Source organism: Osmia lignaria, chromosome 7 (genome assembly GCF_051020975.1).
Source record: "Osmia lignaria lignaria isolate PbOS001 chromosome 7, iyOsmLign1, whole genome shotgun sequence".
Lineage (NCBI taxonomy): Eukaryota > Metazoa > Arthropoda > Insecta > Hymenoptera > Megachilidae > Osmia > Osmia lignaria.
In genome coordinates, this window is record NC_135038.1 from 10,106,117 (window position 1) to 10,125,008 (window position 18,892).

General features: G+C 38.0%; 1 protein-coding gene across 3 annotated transcripts; it reads right to left on the reverse strand.

The window, feature by feature from the left end:
- Positions 1–914: 914 nt before the first annotated feature.
- On the reverse strand, positions 915–17,596 carry LOC117604561 (uncharacterized). Of its 3 annotated transcripts, XM_034324776.2 has the most exons (15): positions 17,528–17,596; positions 17,223–17,437; positions 15,119–15,490; positions 13,376–13,519; positions 10,589–10,734; positions 10,344–10,516; positions 8,947–9,217; positions 8,744–8,866; positions 8,511–8,681; positions 8,006–8,166; positions 7,673–7,926; positions 5,397–7,592; positions 3,561–5,320; positions 3,371–3,478; positions 915–3,294 (listed from the first exon to the last, which is right to left on the reverse strand). In XM_034324776.2, exons 3-15 carry the CDS (start codon positions 15,177–15,179, stop codon positions 2,173–2,175), a joined length of 6,690 nt encoding a protein of 2,229 aa, XP_034180667.2. In that variant the 5' UTR covers positions 15,180–15,490; positions 17,223–17,437; positions 17,528–17,596; the 3' UTR covers positions 915–2,172. The 3 variants fall into 3 exon arrangements, with proteins under 3 accessions (XP_034180667.2, XP_076545067.1, XP_034180666.2); XM_076688952.1 differs by lacking the exons at positions 17,223–17,437; positions 17,528–17,596 and having other exon boundaries at positions 5,397–6,761; positions 6,966–7,592; positions 15,119–17,166; XM_034324775.2 differs by lacking the exons at positions 17,223–17,437; positions 17,528–17,596 and having other exon boundaries at positions 15,119–17,167.
- Between the last annotated feature and the right edge of the window lie 1,296 nt (positions 17,597–18,892).

Consider the following 18,892-nt stretch of genomic DNA (forward strand, 5'->3'; position numbering starts at 1 on the left):
AATAATAAAAATAAAAATGATTGCATACAAATTTCATTCTGCTTTCCGTTAATGTTCAGTTTTACAAAAAAAACTCATTCAAACAGAAATATCTTTTTGAATGATCTCTTGAATAACAATTCAATGAATTCCAAGTAACAATGATTCAATCTGATAGAATTTCGATTACGTTATTTGTAACTTTCGTATGATGCAACCAACCTGTCTCAAATTGTTACAGCATTTCGAATGTTTTTATAATTAAACGTGAATAAGGATGAATATTATACACGATTGCTATTATAGCCAATTTCTCTTGCAAACTGAAAGCTTGTGTTTCTTTGGTCGTTCGTTATTAAGAATTTGTCTATTTTGTATGCACGGAGAAATCGTCGTTTCATGGATTTTTATTTAGCATACTTGCTTTCTATACTTACACTCCGTGTATTGAGATTTTTAATTAAAGCCAAATTTACAATCATTCCAATCCATTCTATGGTAATTAGTTTAGGAAATTTTTGAAAACTTTCTCGATAAAAAAAAAAAAGATAAGGTTCGAAGTCACCTAGCTGTGAAATTAATTATGCATGTTTGGTACATGAATTATGATTCTGTGGATACAACTTTCTATCAAGATTACTATACACAGGGTGATAGTGTTTAATTATTCAAAATATTCGGTCATCGACAATGTAATTTATCATAAAAATAATTTACTTTGTAATGAAAATTCCAGTAAAAGCTGAAAATATGCAAAAATTTAACTTTATCCATATTATTTTGCATTAATCATCAGCGATCTCGTTTCGGAGGTGATCATGATCAATTGACCATCTTCATCATTAAATGGAAAGTCAACCACGCCTTGTTGACTTTATATGGGACAAACGAAAGTTAAGCCCGAGGCTGTTCCCTGTTTCATTTGACAATTAATATAAACATCCGAATGAAATTGACACGTCTTACTATTTTATTCTATATTCGTACATATTACATATTAATTAGATAACCACGATAAAATGGCACTGATTATCGAAGCTTCGATTCAGAATTGTGCAAACAGAAATCCTTGTCGATTCTAGTAGATCAATAGATCTTTATCGTATCCTTAACACCTACAAATAATAAGCTGTAAATAAATAATAATTGCATTCAAGAAGAAGCGAGAGAGAGAAAGAGAGAGAGAGAGTGGGGGGGAAATATAGGAACGAGATGAACACAGAATCAAGGCAAGCTTAAGTAACGCATAAAAAATAGAAATATTAAAATAAACTTCCATTTTTGAATGGAAAGTGTCAGAAATCAAGGTAGAAGAATTAACGAATCGGGGGGTGCACGAGATAATATCAGATACAAAATTAAATTAAAATTGGGGCTCTCTCCATGGTCCGCCGTTCAAGGGTCAAACACTTCCGGATCCACTTTCCCAATTTCATTTTTTGTTAGCTTTAGGATATACATAACGCGTGGTTATTTACAAATTTCGAGGAACAGGGGACGTTATTTACAATGATTCTCGACGATATTTAATCGACTTCACTCGCGATTTGGATCGTCGAGTACAGTTTGACTTTCACTCTGGACATACAGTGTGCTTTCGCGTGGTGGCACCTCGATCGCCTTGGATCTTTCTTCTTCTTTGTCTCGATCCTCGTTACCTCGAGAAAGCATTCTCTGTTACGCCTGTTCAGGTGAACGTTCCAATGGTATGCAAAGAAATTCAGTATAAACCGTTACCTCGTTATAATTAAATATTACCTCATGGCCTTTTGTTCCTTGTCACAGAATGTATATATAAAGAATCTGAAGACCTATACCTCCCCTATTTCAAAATTTTGAAAAATTGCCATCAATCAAAGTTACTGTACCAAGATAATTAAATAAAATTCACCAAGATAATTTGTGAACGAAAATAGTATAAACTCCACCTAAGCCTTCGACCTGACTTCAAAATTTAACAGATGAGTAAGAATTTAATTAAAACACGATGACATTCTGAATTCCTTAAGTTCTATATGTTACGAATAAGCTGGAAATGCCAATTGATAAAATCGATTGCTGCCAATAACTGGTTTACACCAAACTCTTTGATACTGCATTTTGCATTCAAACTGTACTCGTGCCCTGAATATCTGAACGAAGAAGAGGTGTCACGATAGTGCACCATCGCGTTCAAGGTCGACAGTGAACCGTTTAAACTAACAAATTATCGTCCTGACAGGCAGGCCCCATGCTGGGCCAATTGCAGGCGTTCGCGCCGTTGTCGAAGGTTAAATGCACCGGGCAGTTGAACATGTGGAGGGTGAATTTCTTCTTCCACTCGTCCCAATGGCAAGCATAGAACTTGTTACAGAAATTAGGATGCCGGAAGAGACCAGGTCTGGCACAGTTAGTGGCACCATCTATAATTTCCTCAGAGTCACCGAATGCTGCAGGTTCCTGCTGATCCAAAAACTGTCCTCTGTTTCCGGCTAACTTAGAGGAGGAATCAAAATTACTCAGACTCTTCCCGGATCTAAAATTGGCAGTGAAACCACGATTCGACGAGCCACTGATCAAATTTTGGGAAGGAGCACCCAGGTTCGTTGAAGGAGTAACACTGGGTAGATAAGTGGATGATGGTTTCTCTTGGATTTGAGCTAATTCATCGTTCCAAATCTTAACTGGACCGTCATAGTTGGTTACATAGTCGTTCTTTTCATAGGAACCGTCCTTTTCAAGGTCTACATAGATCTCAGACTCGTCATAACTGGACAGATCCACTTTGCCTTTAGAGGAGTTGATCAGTCTGGAACCTGGACCACGAAGATTGGCGAAAGGATCACCTCTACAGGTGCATTCTGCTCCCAGTTTGCCCAGAAGTAGTGGATGAAGGTCACTCCATTTGACGATCACCTTTCCTTTACCTACAGCTGTAGATTTGGCAGTGGATTGATAGGTGCTTATGGAAGAGGGTTTCGAGTAACCTCCAGAGTAAGTTCCAATAGGGAACTGTGTTTTCTGAACTGACGGTGTCGAGCCATATCCCTGTCCGAAGGTGGATGACGAAGATGATCCACCGAATGATCCAGGAGAGTAGACGTCATATTCACTTGGGACGTATTTGGTCGTTCCTCTGTTGTAGTTGGTGATCAATTTTCCAACTTCGTCTCTAGGAATATTTACGTTTGTTGGGGATCCACCACTGATGGAACCTGGTCCAGAGCTGGGGTATGAACCAGGAGATGGTGTAGGTGTGAGATTAGGCAAAGTGAATGGTTTTCTGTAGGTTACACCAATAGCTGGTGAAAGAGTACTGCTTGGAATATACTGAGTCTGAAATTAATATCCGTTTTCATCAAGTATTGATCAAATAAAATATTGATGAGGAAAAGATGTTTGAAATACTCACCTGTGGTTTCAATGATTCTGAAATACTGGAAGGTGTCACGTACTGCTGCTCAAAGGCATTCTTCGAGGTTGAACCAAAGTATGCAGAACCAGGTGACCCATAGTTAATCTAAATTAAAGTGAGTTTACGTAATAAAGAAAATTAATCTATATTTTCATCTGTGCCCACGATTAACCTTAAAGAAACTAACCTGGGGGCGTGTGTTCGATGGGACTTCAAACACTGAAGAAGGTGTCGTACCAGAAATATAATCCTTCTGTCCATATCCAGCCTGCTGAGACTTTGTTCCAAATCCAAACTGGGTTTGATCATACCCAGATCCAGTCTGAATATTTCCACCAAACTGATCGTGAGTTAAGGTCACTGGTATGGGAGTTGAAGATATTATGGTCTTATAACCATTATCGATCACAGGCCTAACTGTAGATGCAACAATAGGAACCTTGGCAGCTTCGAAAATAGTCGTTTTGTAATTCTCAAGTGGTCCTGTTGTGTAAATCGGTGTGGCTGGTGAAGTGACATGAACGAAGCCTGTAGGTCTCTGATAGGTGTTCACAACTGCAGGTGAACCAGGTGTAGAAGTACCAAACTTGGGGCTATTATACACCTCTACATTCAAGAATGGTGTCGGAGTTGTTGCTGTGAGGACATTGCCCTCTGTGGGAGAAACTGATCCAGTTGGAGAGGATGTAATTCCAGTTACGAATGGAACATTTGGTCTAGGATAGGAATAGCCAGTGAATTTTGATGGACCCAAAGTGATCCTGGAGGTATCATCGTGACCAGCACTTTGATACTGAGTCGAAGGGGTATTTGGATAGCCCCTGATGCTACTTTCAGTCGATGACTTGGTGTATCCTGCCACGTTACCCTCGAAAGCCTTCTCACCTATATTCTCAGGTTTAGGTGTAGGTCTTGATTGAGTGCCAATCACGTAACTACCTCCACCTCCTAAAGAGGCTGTGGTGAAGCCTGTCTTGGTGATTCCAGTTTTTGTGAATCCACTTGGTGTTGATGTCCCTGGAACACCTCCACTAAGAAGAGTGTCAGGAGGTATAGTGCCCCCAGCTGGTCTGTAGTCCGGAATGTCGTTCTCAGTGTACTTGGTAGTTACATCGCCATTATTGAACCTAATAGTACCACGTCCTCCATTATCATGGTATTCGTTTGTCTTGTAACCGGTGTCATATGTTGATGGCACGTTTCCAGTTTTCGTTCCATAGACGCCACCTGTACCAGTACCTCCATGTTGAGTCGTGTAACCTGTTTGAGTGTATACTTGATTGCCAATGACTGTTCCATGTTCGACTGCACCACCAAGTGACACCCCAGGTGCTGTTTGCCCTGTTAGGACGACGCCAGGACTTGGCTGTCCTTTTATAATAGTTCCAGCATCAGGTGGGCCAGTTAATAGGACACCTGGTGTATGTGCTCCATGTATTATAGTTCCAGGACTAGCGGAGCCAGGATATACAGTTTTGACACCTCCACTGATTACATATCCAGGTGTACCTGCGCCAGTTTGAGTGTATCCTGGATAACTGCCTCCGGTTACTATGGTTCCTTGCTCGGAAGATCCTGATAGGATAGCACCAGGTGTCTGGCTATAAGTAACAAGAGTTCCTGGAGAAGAGCTTCCAGTGACAATTGACCCCTGAACATTATGTCCTGTAATGATAGTACCACTGTCAGCTCCTCCTGAAAATCCGTAATCAGAGGGCGACACGTGGTAGGTTGGTCCTCCAGCAGAAGGTACGTAGCTTCCACCCAAAGTTACGTTACTCGTGTACCCAATGGTACCTTGATAAATAGTTGCACCAGAACCAGAGGCACCATGGCTAGCAAGGTAACCGTCCGTTACGTAGGTCTGACCAGACGAAGGTTGAGCAGCAGTGCAAGTCACACAGTTGTAACGCGGTCCATCAGGTTTGTGTACGTAAGTGGATTCAGCTGTGGAATACATCGGATATAAACCACTTTAATTAAATAACAATTAGAGATAAATTACTTTTCTGTTAGAACTTACGTATTTGTCCTTGACTACCAGTTGCTCCAAAGTATTGTGTTCCACTTCCAGAAGTACCAACCGTTTGACCATGTGCCGAGGATCCACCTATGCCTCCTATATCATATCCAGAATACTTTGTTCCTGTTTGACCAGTAGGTGAAGCTGAATAATCAACTCCTCCAGAAAATCCTGGCGATGCAGTTCCGTAAGACGGTCCTGGATATTGGGCTCCAGCAGAACCAGCATGGCCTCCTTTTACTCCTGATCCACGGTAACCTTCAGTTACAGCACCGTGTCCAGTTGAACCAACATAAACCCCTGATTCTGTGTATCCTCCAGCAGCAGATCCAGTGTATTGCGTTCCGGATCCTCCATGGGCACTGCTTGTTGATTTTGTATATCCTCCAGCAGTAGCTCCTGTGTAACTTATTCCAGATCCACCATGAGCGCCACCAGTTGGTCCTTGATATTCTCCTCCCGTAGATCCAGTGTATTGTGTTCCAGATGCTCCATGAGCACCAGATCCCTGATATCCGCCAGTAGCAGATCCAGTGTATTGCGTTCCAGATCCTTCATGGGCACTGCTTGTTGATCCTGCATATCCTCCAGCAGCAGATCCAGTGTATTGCGTTCCAGATCCTCCATGGGCACTGCTTGTTGATCCTGTATATCCTCCAGCAGTAGCTCCTGTGTAACTTATTCCAGATCCACCATGAGCGCCACCAGTTGGTCCTTGATATTCTCCTCCCGTAGATACAGTGTATTGTGTTCCAGATCCTCCATGAGCACCAGATCCTTGATATCCTCCAGCAGTAGTTCCTGTGTAACTTATTCCAGATCCACCATGAGCGCCACCAGTTGTTCCTTGATATTCTCCTCCCGTAGATACAGTGTATTGTGTTCCAGATCCTCCATGAGCACCAGATCCTTGATATCCTCCAGCAGTAGTTCCTGTGTAACTTATTCCAGATCCACCATGAGCGCCACTAGTTGGTCCTTGATATTCTCCTCCCGTAGATACAGTGTATTGTGTTCCAGATCCCCCATGAGCACCAGATCCCTGATATCCGCCAGCAGCAGATCCAGTGTAACTTATTCCAGATCCACCGTGAGCTCCACCAGTTGATCCTTGATATTCTCCTCCACTTGGTACGGTGTACTGTGTTCCAGATCCTCCATGAGAACCGGATCCCTGATATCCCCCACCAGTGGCTCCAGTATAACTTATTCCAGATCCACCATGAACTCCACCAGTCGATCCTTGATACCCTCCAGTTACGGTTGAGCCAGAATAGCCAACACCAGCTGCTCCAGAAAATCCTGAACCTTTACCTATTGTTCCTGTCGATTCAGCACCACCTGCACCATGATATCCTGTTGTTCCTTGGGATCCAGCTCCACCGTGGTATCCTGCTCCACCTTGATATCCTGATCCACCTTGGGATCCAACTCCACCTTGATATCCTGCTCCGCCTTGAGATCCAGATCCAGCTCCACCTTGGGATCCAGCTCCACCGTGGTATCCTGCTCCACCTTGATATCCTGATCCACCTTGGTATCCAGCTCCACCTTGGGATTCAGCTCCACCTTGGTATCCTGCTCCACCTTGGGATCCTGCTCCACCGTGGTATCCTGCTCCACCTTGATATCCTGATCCACCTTGGGAACCAACTCCACCTTGATATCCTGCTCCGCCTTGAGATCCAGATCCAGCTCCACCTTGGGATCCAGCTCCACCGTGGTATCCGGCTCCACCTTGATATCCAGCTCCACCTTGGGATCCAGCTCCACCGTGGTATCCGGCTCCACCTTGATATCCAGCTCCACCTTGGGATCCAACCCCACCTTGATGTCCTGCTCCGCCTTGAGATCCAGATCCAGCTCCACCTTGGTATCCAGCTCCACCATGGTATCCGGCTCCACCTTGATATCCAGCTCCGCCTTGAGATCCAGATCCAGCTCCACCTTGGTATCCTGATCCACCTCCATATCCACCTGTTGATCCCGAGTATCCATCAGGCAATGCTCCAGTATAATATCCACCAGTACCCGGAGTGGACCCAGTACCATATCCACTATTGCCATATTCAGTTCTTGTATAGCCAGTGCCAGAGTAACCTTCTACTAACCAAGGCCACTCACAGGCCAGCTTATGTTCGTCGAAGATAAGACTGAATGGACAACGGAATTCGTATGCCATCATATGTGGGCCTCCTATAATTAAAACATCAAATGTAATTAAGTATTAAGTTTTTGAGAATAGATTGGAGATTTCTTGAATAAAGAATAGAAACCTAAGTCTATGCAGGCGAAGAACCATCGTGGATTTTGTGGATCGGCGTAGTATCCAGGGGTTGAAGGACATTCGAATCTTACTCGAGTTACAGGTGCAATTTCGCTACTTCCAGGACATGGAGATCCTTGAGATAACGATCCTGGCCAGACGCAAACCTCTGTGGTCTCATCAAAGGCTAAACCAGCAGGACAGTCAAATTCGAAGACAGAGTAGTCTTCGACTTCTTGGTTGAATTTAACACAACGATAAAATCTATAAGGAAAATAAATGTGTCTCAGAATATATTTATAAAATTTGAGTGAAGTTGGATTTATTGGAAATATTGCAATACCTATTGCAACTCTTTGGATGAACAAAGTAGCCCTGTCTGTTGCAAGTGAATTCAGTCTGAGTATTTTCACGAACTACTCGAATGTGCCCTTCGGTGTCTACGACACGGACAACTCGAAAATCGGACGATTTAACTTGAGTTGGGTAAGATAGTTGGGTTTGCTGCAATTAAAAATTGATTTAAAATTAACAAAAATAAAAAATATTTTAAATAGAAATCAGAATGAACTTCGTATCGCCATCTATTGATATACAATCGAGTTAATTGATAACATTATGACAAATATCTACTTCACTTTTTAACATAATCAGCAAATTTTTTAAATAAAATTTATGAAACTAAAATTGTACCAAATATAACAATTTATCTAAATTTTACACAATTCGGAAATTATGTACAATATTAATAAATTAACAACAATTTTTTAAAATCATTTAAATCACTAAAAGCGAGATCATACTTAACGACTGATGTTAAAAAAGGAAATCATTAAGATGATACTTACATGCAATTCATCTTCCAAAGCATTCAAAACAGCAGCCCTCGATTTCCTCTTGAAATCCATGAAAGAATGATTGATTTCATACGTAAGAGGCATGCCACATTTCGTTTTGGAGTCATTTTCTACATCCCTTATAGCAAGTCCAGGTAGTTCGCGAAGCAATACATATTTCCCCTAAAACAATAATTAAAAATTAATTACTCACAAATACACATAAAAGAACCCTTATTACATACCTTTATGCCAACTGAAATTTTATCCTCAAAAGCGATCCAAGTTTTATTTTTAAATGTATAAGGTGCAGTAAGATCTTCGTCCCTTTCAACCGTCCATTCCCCTTGTTTCATCAAATCGCATAGCTGAAAAATCAGGAATATCAGCGTTTAATCAATCAATTAAACTATCAATCCGTCAAATGTCAATCACATTGACATCATACCTGTTTCTGATCAATGATAACCGGTTGCATGTTTTCAGTGGGTGCCCTTGGAGCGTTATCGTCCTGATCCTTTAAAGTGAACTCGTACGCGCTGGATGGCAGTGACATTAAGATTTTCCTCTTTGGCACTCCCAATCCGCTTATTAAGTCGATCAAGTTGTCCGCGTTGAACATGTCGAACAGACCCATCAATCGTGAAGGATGAAAGGTGTGATAGGCTTCGTCATCTTCGACCAGATGGTCTGTGGGGATTGTAAATAGGTCCACGTACCTGATAACAAACCGACAAAGTTAGGGTCACCCAAAATAATTTATTAATACTACAGAAACGAATTAAGATTTCTGGGACATGGAACTATCACACCTTCGAGGGCCCCTTTGGTTAATAAACTTGGCTCAAAAATTGATATTTATTGTAAATAAAATTAAATAAATTTAACAGTGAATAAAAAGGACAACAGTAAACAAATTTTTTTACATAGTAAATGGAAGGCTTATAATGGGGTTCCTTGGAAACTAGAGCACAAGGCTATAACTCCTCTTACCCTGGCGCTGGAATGACCTATATTATGTAGTAATTAAAATTCTCACAGATTATTTAGAAATGTCATTCAAAACGATCTCATTCATATTGTAATAATTAATTTGAATAGCTCATCCATATTCAGTTAAATATCTTGTATACACTTGTTGCATAATACGAACAATAGTTTGCTGTTATTTAGGGCCATAAGGAATTTACGATCAAAGGAAAGACAACAAAAATGTATCCTATGAAATTTCAAAATCTTTCATCTTGTAATAAATCTGTGCTTAATCCCATTTGTCACGATCCTCTTTGCGATGACAACTTTCATTTTTATCGATCTCGTTCACATTCTCCGCACCCGAAGCTCATTCATATTCAATGAAAAGACCAAGTTCGATGACTGTTCGCGAACAATTCACGGATCGTGAGACGTATCATCGAACAATCGTACGGTCAACTGGTGCATCAGGATGGTTGCAGCATTCCTGACGACGCGCTATGCACTCGACAATTGGCACAAGGTTAGACAGATACACCGAACATGGATGAGCAGTTTTTGCTTTGTTTTCACTTACTCGGTTGGTGATTAATTTATGGGATTAATTGCATCGACGACACGTATCACGATGTTTATTAGTTATAATCAGAATCTGTGAACGAAGCTCCTTTAATCTGTTAATAGAATCATTTTTTGAATAGAAAAGAGTTCTTTCTTTCTTGCATCTCTAACAAGAATTAATTTATCCATATATTTATGCCTTTCACTCGAGTGATGGGTTTTAAGATACAAGTGTGGAATTTTGATTATCTCTTCATATTTATCATGATTTATAAATAATTATAAATTTTATTAGGAATTGGATCTTACTTGGATAGTTCTTTCAGATCGAACTGTTTTGCCAATTCTTCTGGTTTGGTAGGGAGAGCCATGAAAATCCTCGTATCATAGGATTTTCTCACCATTTCGTCCTTCAATCCCTTCGCAAAATGTACCAAACGTTCTTTGGAACCTGCAGTCATGTTCAGTTCGATTCCATCGACCTATAGAAATAATTCAATTATTATTGAATAGGAAACAATGAATTTTTGTATTAATATAGAATCTTGATTTACCTCTTTCAAAATACCGATCAAACGAGCGGTGATCTCTTGACGAACTGTACCGGAAGTTCTCAGTGTCTTTCCAGGATCATCAATAGAGATAACGAATTGGAGAGTTGGACTGATCTCTTTCAATGATTTTCGAAAATTTTCGAATTCTGGAAAACCATATTTTGGTAGATAAAATTTTAATTAACAAATAGAATTTTGGGAGTAACTGGATGTGTTTTAATAAATTTCATGGAACTGTAATAAATTCATTATTTCTTGAAACATTCGTCGCTCTACGAAGAGATCAAGTCTCGAAGAAAAAGAAAAAGTGGACAGTAAGATGAAAAAAATATAATTCAACTGTGCGTGCGAGGGAAAGTGATCCCTGTTACATCTGGATCGTCTATAAGAACCACTTTCGACTGTCCTCCCTTCTCATTAACCACACCCATGCACGAATTTTATACAGACACGTGCCATTTTTCGACACTGATCGAAATACCATTTAAAAAGAAATTATAAGTTGTTACACACTGCTCCAACTAATTTTAAATTCAAATTATTTAGTAACTTAGACTAAAATATCAATAAGGAAAAAAGTATTGAGCACTTAATCCAATTTTTGACAATTTTTACAGTTTTTAAATAAAATAATAAGTACTGAAAAAAGAAAATAAATAAATAAAACTATCTTGTTAAAGTAATGCTTCAATTATTATACTAATGCATATTTTAAGTAGTATAGCACTATAATAGTGTCCACATCGTACAATAACATATGTAATTAATTAAAGTGTTAATTTCTTTAATTATTAATATACGAGTGTTCAATATTTCTTTCATTTATTTAAATGATTAATTCAAATAGGCAAAGAAAATTCAAATAACATAATAATTACTCCAATACATTTTATTTTTCCAAAGAAAAAAATGCCAAAGGAGAAATGTAAAATAAGTACTTTCAGAAGTGACGATAAGAAAATATAGAGTTCAATTTCAAGTGTTACGAAACCAGACTAATTAGCGTAAAGTGAAAAACGAAATGGGGGCGAGATTCGAGAACTGGTTTCCAATGGTGTGTCCTTGCGATTCAATTTTAATTGACGGTTTTTATTAAAGGAATTTTTCACCAAAAAACGAAACGCCCGAACCCGACCATTCGTGGCAAAGAAACGGAGACTAACAGAGGGAAAAAAAAGAGAATCGAGTTGGAGGTTTTCGTTTTCGTGTGATTATGTCACAAACGACGCCTTTTTCGTTTCAGGTTTTTCTTCTTCTCATCTTTCTTTTTTTTCTTCAATCCCCTTGCACCTTCGTTCTTGATCTCGTGATTCGTGATGCATATACAGAGGACGAATATTGGATTTCACGCGTGACATACCGTCATCAACGGTGTACCACACTCTGTTATGCATAACAAATTGATTTTTGTGAAATTTCGAAACCATCTTGTTTTTTTCCAATGGACCCAATTTTGTATTACACAACCTTTCACACGCATTCAATCTTCGAACAATTTCGTATGCATATTCATTAGTGAGTTGATTGATTTATCTAATTAATGAAATTTGACATTATTTATTTTTAAACGGGAGTGTGAATAATTTTAAACGAAGTTTAGTTGAGAATTGCCAAATTAAGAACAGAGGTAATTTTACCAAAAATTGCAGAATTAATTACAAATCTAAGAACGGTGGTAAATTTATTAAAAATTGTAAAATTAAGAATGTTAATAATTTCTTTTAAAATTATTCACACTCAAGTTTAAGAATAAAAATAACAAAAATCTCAAATTTTGGCTACTCAAAATTAATAAAAATTCATCATTCGGATCATAAGATTTTATAATATAGGTCAATCGTAATTCATAATTTACAGACGATCTACTTCATTTCGTATGCAAATGCCTTAAAAACACTGGGTCGAAACAAATTGAAATTGCATAATATCAAATTTATCGGCTCGTTGATACTTTAAAGCCCAATTTTTGAACGCGAAATCGAAAGTGTATAATGTCTGATGCTCATTGAAGATTAATGCGATCGATGGGCATGAATATTCATCGAGCATTGTGTTGGATGAATTTTAACGATGTCTTGTGCCAGACGTGTCTCTGCCTTGATTTTATACGAGCTTCCGATTGAAATAATTCTTTTTTTGGTTTATTCATTCAGTTCAAGGAATAATTTTCACTTAATTTTCATTCTAATTAAATATCTGTGTTCAATTTTTATAAATTTTAATCTTTGATAAATTATATCATTTTATGACAGATGCCATTAATTTAAAGCTTTTAAACATTGCAAGATTTAAAATAAATGTTTTATATAATAATACACCCTTCATTCACTATTACAATAACAATGCACTTGCAGAAGTTTAATGACGGAAACTGAGAATCAATTTCATGATACTAAAGATACCAACGAACGTAAGAGTATACGTTTATTGTGGTTGCATTTCGATATCTTGTAGTAAGTGCAGCGATGCAACTGCACCTCTATCGAAGCAGAAAATTTATGCAATAACAAAAACACAATCTTTCAAAAGAGAAAAAAGATTGAAAGCTTATTAAAACGATTATTTCCAATAACATTGTACGATGATTTATTTCAGATTGATTCACAATGGTATCCTGTATAAGAAATGTGATATAATCGATTTTATCATTGATCGTGACGATTATCGGGAATCAAAGGATTCGTTTTGCAAACGATTTACGTATCGCGTTGAAAAATTATCCTATTACGTTTCAACTGCATACGATTATTGCCAATTATAGCGAATGAAATATGCCTTTGGACTTACCGGAAATCGAAAGATTTCGCACGTCATAGCCTTGCTGCACCAGAGTGGTGCATTTGCAAACAGCCTCGGTCAATCGGTCGACGTCGGAAACGGAAGTGTAGCAGACCACCTCCCTGCCTGGCGATACCTTCTGCTTCGGGCATTCTGAAACAAATTAAAATTTAATTAAAATAAGAAATTAAATTTTGGTTCATCAATTTAGTCAGCATCCATCAGTGACCACACTTTTACTCCCGGACAGCGGACCATGGAGACAGCCCGAATTCTAATTTAATATTATTTAATTTTCTAAATTTGTTCGAAAATTAAACAGATTATATTACGTGACCATGAATACCAGCACAATAAAAAAGGAAATAAAAATAGAAGCCGAAAATTAGTAGGTTCAAAGATTCCGTTTGTTATGTACACTGATTGAACGTTGCTGTTGACATCATCCTTCGTATGCAACTGTTGCTATAATAGTCGTTTACATAGCCACGCAGCCTTGCAGACTGACGACAAGAAAAAGAAGAATCATTCAAGAGATACTAAGCAGAAGAAAACAACTATTCATCGATTATCTCCAACCTTTATTAAATAAAAATTTTTTTTGTATCATCATCGAAAGTGGAAAAAATTTCCCATTGAAGAGTAAATTATTGAAAATCTTCAGGGAATGCGAGGCAATAAATCAATTTTTTTTCATGACACTCGATGAATGATCAGAATTTACATTGCACTTTGTTTAATCTTTAATTCGATAAGGTGATCATTGAACGGAGAAAGCGTTGAACGCTTTTATTTTCTCAAATCGCGTGATCATCGAACGCACTCGAAAAGGAAAGTTACGTTCAACGATTGCTCGGTCTCACGATACTTTTAGCGATCGTAAGGATGCATCACGCCTATCGACGGAATGTGTACATCGAATTTGTTGCACGTGTTACGGAGCGAAGAGCGGCCGGATTTAAATGACGTAAATGGTACCGCGTCCTTGTACGGATCGTTGCTCCAGTTGCCGATGGCGCAATCTAACCTTAGAGGACGACTCGTGTTCTCGATATAGAAGAAAAAGAAGAAGAGGATCGAGAGTGACGATGAGCCTCGCCTTTAAATCACGTATATGGTTCTTATTTGAATTAAAAAAAAAACTAGCGGTAACCTCACGCGATTCCACAGGTGTTAATAACCAAGGATACGTTAAATCGCGTAATTTTAGCGTAATAGTCGAGTTAGTGCTGTATCATCATTTGTTTTTTCAATCTTGTTACTCGATTAACACTTTTACTTTCTGTGAATTCTATTTCTATATGAATGATCACTGATTTTGATAAATTTTATATTTTTGTCATTGAAAACGATTGTGACATAAAGGTGTTAGTGGAAGGTTCGAACGGTGATTAGAGTAATACGAGCTTATCTATGTAATCTCGTTTGTGTAGCGTAAAATACATCGTTAGACGTTTCCATTCATCATTTCCATTCATAACCGTGGACATTGATACATTGAACTTGGACGAGTATGACAAACACATTTTTCGTATTTTTTCTCAAGAAGAACCAACTCACTATATCCACCCACATGGTACCCAAATCATAAGGAAAATAAAAATTTAAACGAATCCTCTTATAACAGAATTATTAAAATTTTTCTTAAGAGATCCTATCCAAATAAAAAAAGAAAGACACTCATCCATTGCCCAATTACCACATCCACCCACAGACTTCTTAAAAAGAAATCAAAAATCCTCAAAGACTTACGCAAGCCGTAACAGAGTCCCAGCAGTCCGAAAAGGACCGGCAACCACGTCCTGTCGATCATCCCGTCAATTCTTCTGTTATTTCTTTTTCAATATCCTCCAAGAAATTCGTAGCAATTCTTCGCGATTTCAAGACCCGGTAGAAACGAACCACGATCCTCGCGATCGTCGTTCATCGAGATGAAAATTGAACACGCTAGATCGTACCTCGTCGTATGATATCGCGTGAAGAACTCGCGAGTACCAACAGGGAGGGAAAGTATCTCTTTCCTGTGTCTTCTTACGTTCTCCGTGCAGTCGTAGCCAAGTGGGGGATCAAAGGATGAAGAAGTCGAAGGATCCTTCGAGTTCGAGAGCGTGTTTCGCACTGAACCTTCGGAGGATTCGTGGTCTCTTAGTAAACCCTGAACCGATCGTATGGAAGCGCGGCAACTTGGAGCAAAACTTCGAGGGAGATGGAGTTACATCAGGTACAAGAAGAGGGGATCGGTAGGGAACGAGGAGATCGGATAAACGCGATGGTTGGGACCACCGGATTACCGGGTGCTGGGTGGGGTGGACAGACTGGCCCAGATCCGGACACTTTCCGTGTTACACGTACGTAAGTACGTGTATTGTACATGCCAGCAGGTTAAAAATAAGATGACTCGAGGAGCTACTACGTGACTAAACCGATGCAACATACGTTACGGTACGTCTGACTGTTATTCGGATCTATGTTGCGAATGGAAGTTTTTCATGGGGTATTTGCGATACAAATTTAACCCTTAATTACAGGGCATTCGTTGCATAGATAAGTTTGAATTTTTATTTTGAAAGACATCTTGGGTTTATTTTTAAAATGCAAGGATTTTTAGGAGATTATACTTTAACCCTTGAACAGCGAAGCCTGGGTCAATCTTGACCCAAATTTAATTGGCATTTCGTAATTGCAATTATTTAAAACCACTTGCTACTTTGTGTAATTTAACAAAATATTAATATTAAATCAAAGATGTTTTAATTTCTTTTAAATTTTTAGTGCTGATCGCCTTTGATCACCATGAGACTTAACATGTTAATTAATGCAATTTAATATTCTTAAATATATTCATCAAATTATACTGAACATTTCTATGTACAAATTCGGAGTCACGTTTTTAGTCCTATTTTTGACAAGGAAACATTTTGAATCATGACAGCCTGAAATCAATATTTATCTTATTTATCATATGCATTTGATTTTATATTTATAAACTAACACAAATGTGGGTGAAATAATGTGAATCGTGAAGACTAATTCTTTGATCGTCACAGTGAAAGTGGACACGGGTGGTAAAGCACGTTACCAGTAACATAGTTCCATTTTAAGATTCTAATTTACTACTTTACATTATTATTGCAACACTAATGCTATTTCAAATTTACATTCTCCTTTCTTTTCTCGTGTGAATGAAATCTTCATACGAAATAGCGAAAAATAAATTAATTTCTTTAAGTTAAATCTGCAAAAATTAGATCGAGGTTCTTTGCTCGCTAAATATTGCTCATTTAAGCGTTAACATAATGAAATTTCAGTTGCCTGGTTCCGTATCAGGTGGTCAAGGTGAACACACACGTAGATTAAACGAATTTTCGGTTGTTTTGCGAACAGTAGCCAAAAGGAATTTTTTACGAGGCTCCATATTATTGACCCTACTGATTCTAGCACTTAGTGAACGATTCTACAAACAGCCGGTATTTTGGAGAATGTTTATTGATCTTATAGACGGGAAAACCGAGCGGATTACGTAAAATACGCATTAAGATAATTAAGATTCGATCCACGAATTCCTGTTGAAAATGTTCTAACAATTCAACGAAGAGGATGCAGTCTAAACGGTGACACTGACATCATAAACTCACCCACCTACAAAACTAGGTTGAAAAATTGCAATGTCCTTTGAATAAAATTAAGTAACATCTAATTATAAGGAAAAGAGGCGACAATGAAATTTTATAACGAAGCTCCCTGAGAAATGGGACCCAGAGCTGTAGCACCCCTTAGACCTCCCCTTAATCTGTCACTGAGATCATTAGCTCCTATTTAAATATAAAAACAAATTTTATCTATAAAATTCATCTACCTTTTCACAGCGAAAGTTTAGCAAGTATTTCATCCTGGAATGCACCTTTTACGACGACTATAAATCAAACCAGTACATATAATTGTTAATAATTTAGCAGCAGTATCATTAGCAGCAGTCACTTCCATTAACACAGTCCCATCAGATTCACCACCTGTTCCATAGAAAGAGAAAGAATAATTTCTTTGAAGTTTCCCAACGATGAAGCAGATTCCCTGTTGATGATTCAACGAAACATTTTCATTATGTTTTCATACAGTCTCGTGCTCTGGTTATTTTCGCAAACAAAAGAAATCGTTTTGTACCTGAATCACGGCCAATCAAGAGGCACGCGTCACGAACGCCTCGCTTCAACTACTCTCAACCAGAGTTATCCCAGTCATCCTCATCTTCGCGATGCTGTACACGTGTTTACCGGTTTATCCGGTATCCACGATAAACTCCCATGCTGACAGATTAATCAGTGATGCATGCTAATCAACAATGATCACCGTTTTACGCGACTCCGTGTTACGTCAGTGAACATTTTCGCTTTCGTATTTACATTGTTTCCGCGGCTAATGGATTTAATACAATGTGGCTTGGTTCACGCGCCATTGATCGTCGATAATAATTATGAGTTGGTTTTTACGCTGAGATGACGGATTCCAAAATAGAAACCTTCCGAACGAGTCAACAATGTTGTTCAAAGATAATCATAATGATTTTTCATCCGGGTTTCGATGAGTCAAGGGAAATTATCTTTGAGATAATTTGACGCGTTTTTTATTAACCATCATCAATTTCATTTTGCCAAATAATATAGTTTTTAATATTTCGAAGATTAGAGGAATAATTTAATATACCAAGGAGGAAGCCCTATATTAAACAAAATTAATCAATTTTGAAAATTAATTTTATTTAATATAGAGCTTCCTCCTTGGTATATTAAATTATTACTGTGGTCTCAGAAATATTGAAAATTAAATTATTTTATATACATATATTAATTTTTGTTATTTCTAAGATTGCAGCAGTAATTTGATATATCAAAGGAAAGTATTGTATTAAAAAATTAATATATGTATATAAAATAATTTCATTTCCAATAATTCTAAAGCCACAGTAATAATTTAATATAGCAAAGAGGAAGCTCTATATTAAATAAAATTGATTAAATTTGTTTAATATAATATGCAGTTGTATATAGAGGACAAAGAATGACGTTAACAACGGACACAATACGTTAAAAGGTAATGTTTGCAAGGTTTCAGAAATTCACTAAATCGTGAGGGTAGATCCAACCGAGGCGATAACCAAAAAAGGGTAGATATCCGACTGTCTGTTCGCCGATTGTTGGAAAGAGATTGTCATCGACACCGTCATTGAGTCATGAGAACAGTTCGTTCCGAGAGGGAGAATAATGGTGCGCTAGATATGGTTAATCAATTCGATTTTCCGATAAGAGAAACTCGGGCGTGAACGAATAAAAAGTCAATGGAACAGGTTCTTATCCTTTTGAAAATTTAAAATTCTATAAATTCCACAAATTGAACAAAAAGATTATGGAAAAATTATGAAACATATCCTTGTCATAAATTTTATTCAGGATCTTAAGACAGTGTTATAGGTTCATAGGAAAGAATCGTAAAAATTTGTCGAATTCGTAGAAAAACAATTTTATCCAGTGT

What these genes read in the sequence shown, in the direction of transcription:
- LOC117604561 (XM_034324776.2), bottom strand. Translation starts at nt 15,179, where the DNA reads ATGATCGACAGGACGTGGTTGCCGGTCCTTTTCGGACTGCTGGGACTC. An exon ending in TTATCATTGATCAGAAACAG is followed by an intron (nt 8,867 to 8,946) that starts GTATGATGTCAA and finishes CTGATTTTTCAG; the next exon opens with CTATGCGATTTGATGAAACA. An exon ending in CTTCGCCTGCATAGACTTAG is followed by an intron (nt 7,593 to 7,672) that starts GTTTCTATTCTT and finishes TTTTAATTATAG; the next exon opens with GAGGCCCACATATGATGGCA.